This window comes from Leopardus geoffroyi, chromosome E1 (genome assembly GCF_018350155.1).
Source record: "Leopardus geoffroyi isolate Oge1 chromosome E1, O.geoffroyi_Oge1_pat1.0, whole genome shotgun sequence".
In the NCBI taxonomy this organism is placed as follows: domain Eukaryota; kingdom Metazoa; phylum Chordata; class Mammalia; order Carnivora; family Felidae; genus Leopardus; species Leopardus geoffroyi.
Window position 1 is genome coordinate 2,530,854 of NC_059330.1, and position 1,254 is coordinate 2,532,107.

Sequence of the window (1,254 nt, forward strand, 5' to 3'; positions counted from 1 at the left end):
GTCTGGGGTGGGGGTGGGGGGGGGTGCCCGATCCCGGAGCCGCATTCCAGGATAAGGGGGGGGTGGGGTGGGGAGAGGCCGGGCCGGGGGAGGGGCAGGAAAGAGGGCTATAAGGGCCGCGGCCCAGGCGGGCGGGAGCCAGGCCGACCATGGCGGATGTCCCCGGGGCGCAGCGAGCGGCTCCGGGCGGCGGCCCGGAGCCCCGGGACCCCCTGGACTGCTGGGCCTGCGCCGTGCTGGTCACGGCCCAGAATCTGCTGGTAGCGGCCTTCAACCTCCTCCTGCTGGCGCTCGTGCTGGGGACCATCCTGCTGCCCGCTGTCACCATGCTGGGCTTCGGCTTCCTCTGCCACTCCCAGGTGAGCGTGCGCCCCGAGGTGCGCGGGTGACGGCGGGCCCCGGTGCTGGAGGCGGCGGTGGGGTCCGTGGGCCCGGGCCGCTCGGCTCGGGCCCGACGCCGGTTCTGCGCCCACAGTTCCTGCGCTCCCAGGCGCCGCCTTGCACGGCGCACCTGCGGGACCCGGGCTTCACGGCCCTGCTGGTCACCGGATTCCTGCTCCTCGTGCCGCTGCTCGTGCTCGCCCTGGCCAGCTACCGCCGCCTTTGCCTGCGCCTCCGCCTGGCCGACTGCCTCGTGCCCTACAGCCGAGCCCTTTACCGGCGCCGGCGCGCCCCGCAGCCGCGGCCAACCCGGGCCTCACCAGGGTCCCAGGCCGGCTCCACATCAGGGAAGGTCTGGGTTTGAGGACCCTCGAGTCGGCAAGTACCTTCACGACCGCGCCCGCTTCCAGTCGCCCCAAGGACTTGAAGCCCGGGGGTCTCCCGACCTTCCCTGTCCCCACCCCTGCCCCAGCCGGGTCCCAGCAGCCCCTTGGGGGAACCGGAGCATCTGTGGACCCAAAGCTGGCGGAAATCCGCCACGCCCCGGAAAACCCACTTTCTTACTACCTACATCTGAATCCTGGACATCCGGGCTGGACCCTGTGCACATCACCAGTCCACCCCCAGCCCTCCCCGCCTCCCACCATTCGGATGAACCTCGCGTCCTCCTTTCCCGGTGCAGCTCCTCTAGTATTTTACGGGCTGGGGGGCAAGGGTCGAGGGGGTGAGGAGTGACCCCGCATCAATAAAGAATTGATGAACTGAATGCGTTGCTTGGGATCCTGGGAACAGTGAGATGGCACAGATTCTATCACCCCCGCGCGATGCCCAGGAGCAGGAAACATGGGGCTGGGGGGTGGGGGCTCAACAGCG

At 70.0% G+C, this 1,254-nt stretch overlaps 1 protein-coding gene across 1 annotated transcript; it reads left to right on the forward strand.

Annotated features, from left to right (window-relative positions):
• The first annotated feature begins 72 nt into the window (after positions 1–72).
• On the forward strand, positions 73–1,147 carry TMEM88 (transmembrane protein 88). Its single transcript, XM_045487351.1, has 2 exons — positions 73–359; positions 476–1,147. The coding sequence occupies exons 1-2, from the start codon at positions 150–152 to the stop codon at positions 743–745; spliced, it is 480 nt and encodes a 159-aa protein (XP_045343307.1). The 5' UTR covers positions 73–149; the 3' UTR covers positions 746–1,147.
• The last annotated feature ends 107 nt before the right edge of the window (positions 1,148–1,254 follow it).

Excerpts from the sequence above, each read along its gene's own strand:
- TMEM88 (XM_045487351.1), top strand. The coding sequence starts at position 150 with ATGGCGGATGTCCCCGGGGCGCAGCGAGCGGCTCCGGGCGGCGGCCCG. Across the intron at positions 360-475 it reads GCTTCCTCTGCCACTCCCAG|TTCCTGCGCTCCCAGGCGCC; the intron begins GTGAGCGTGCGC and ends CTGCGCCCACAG.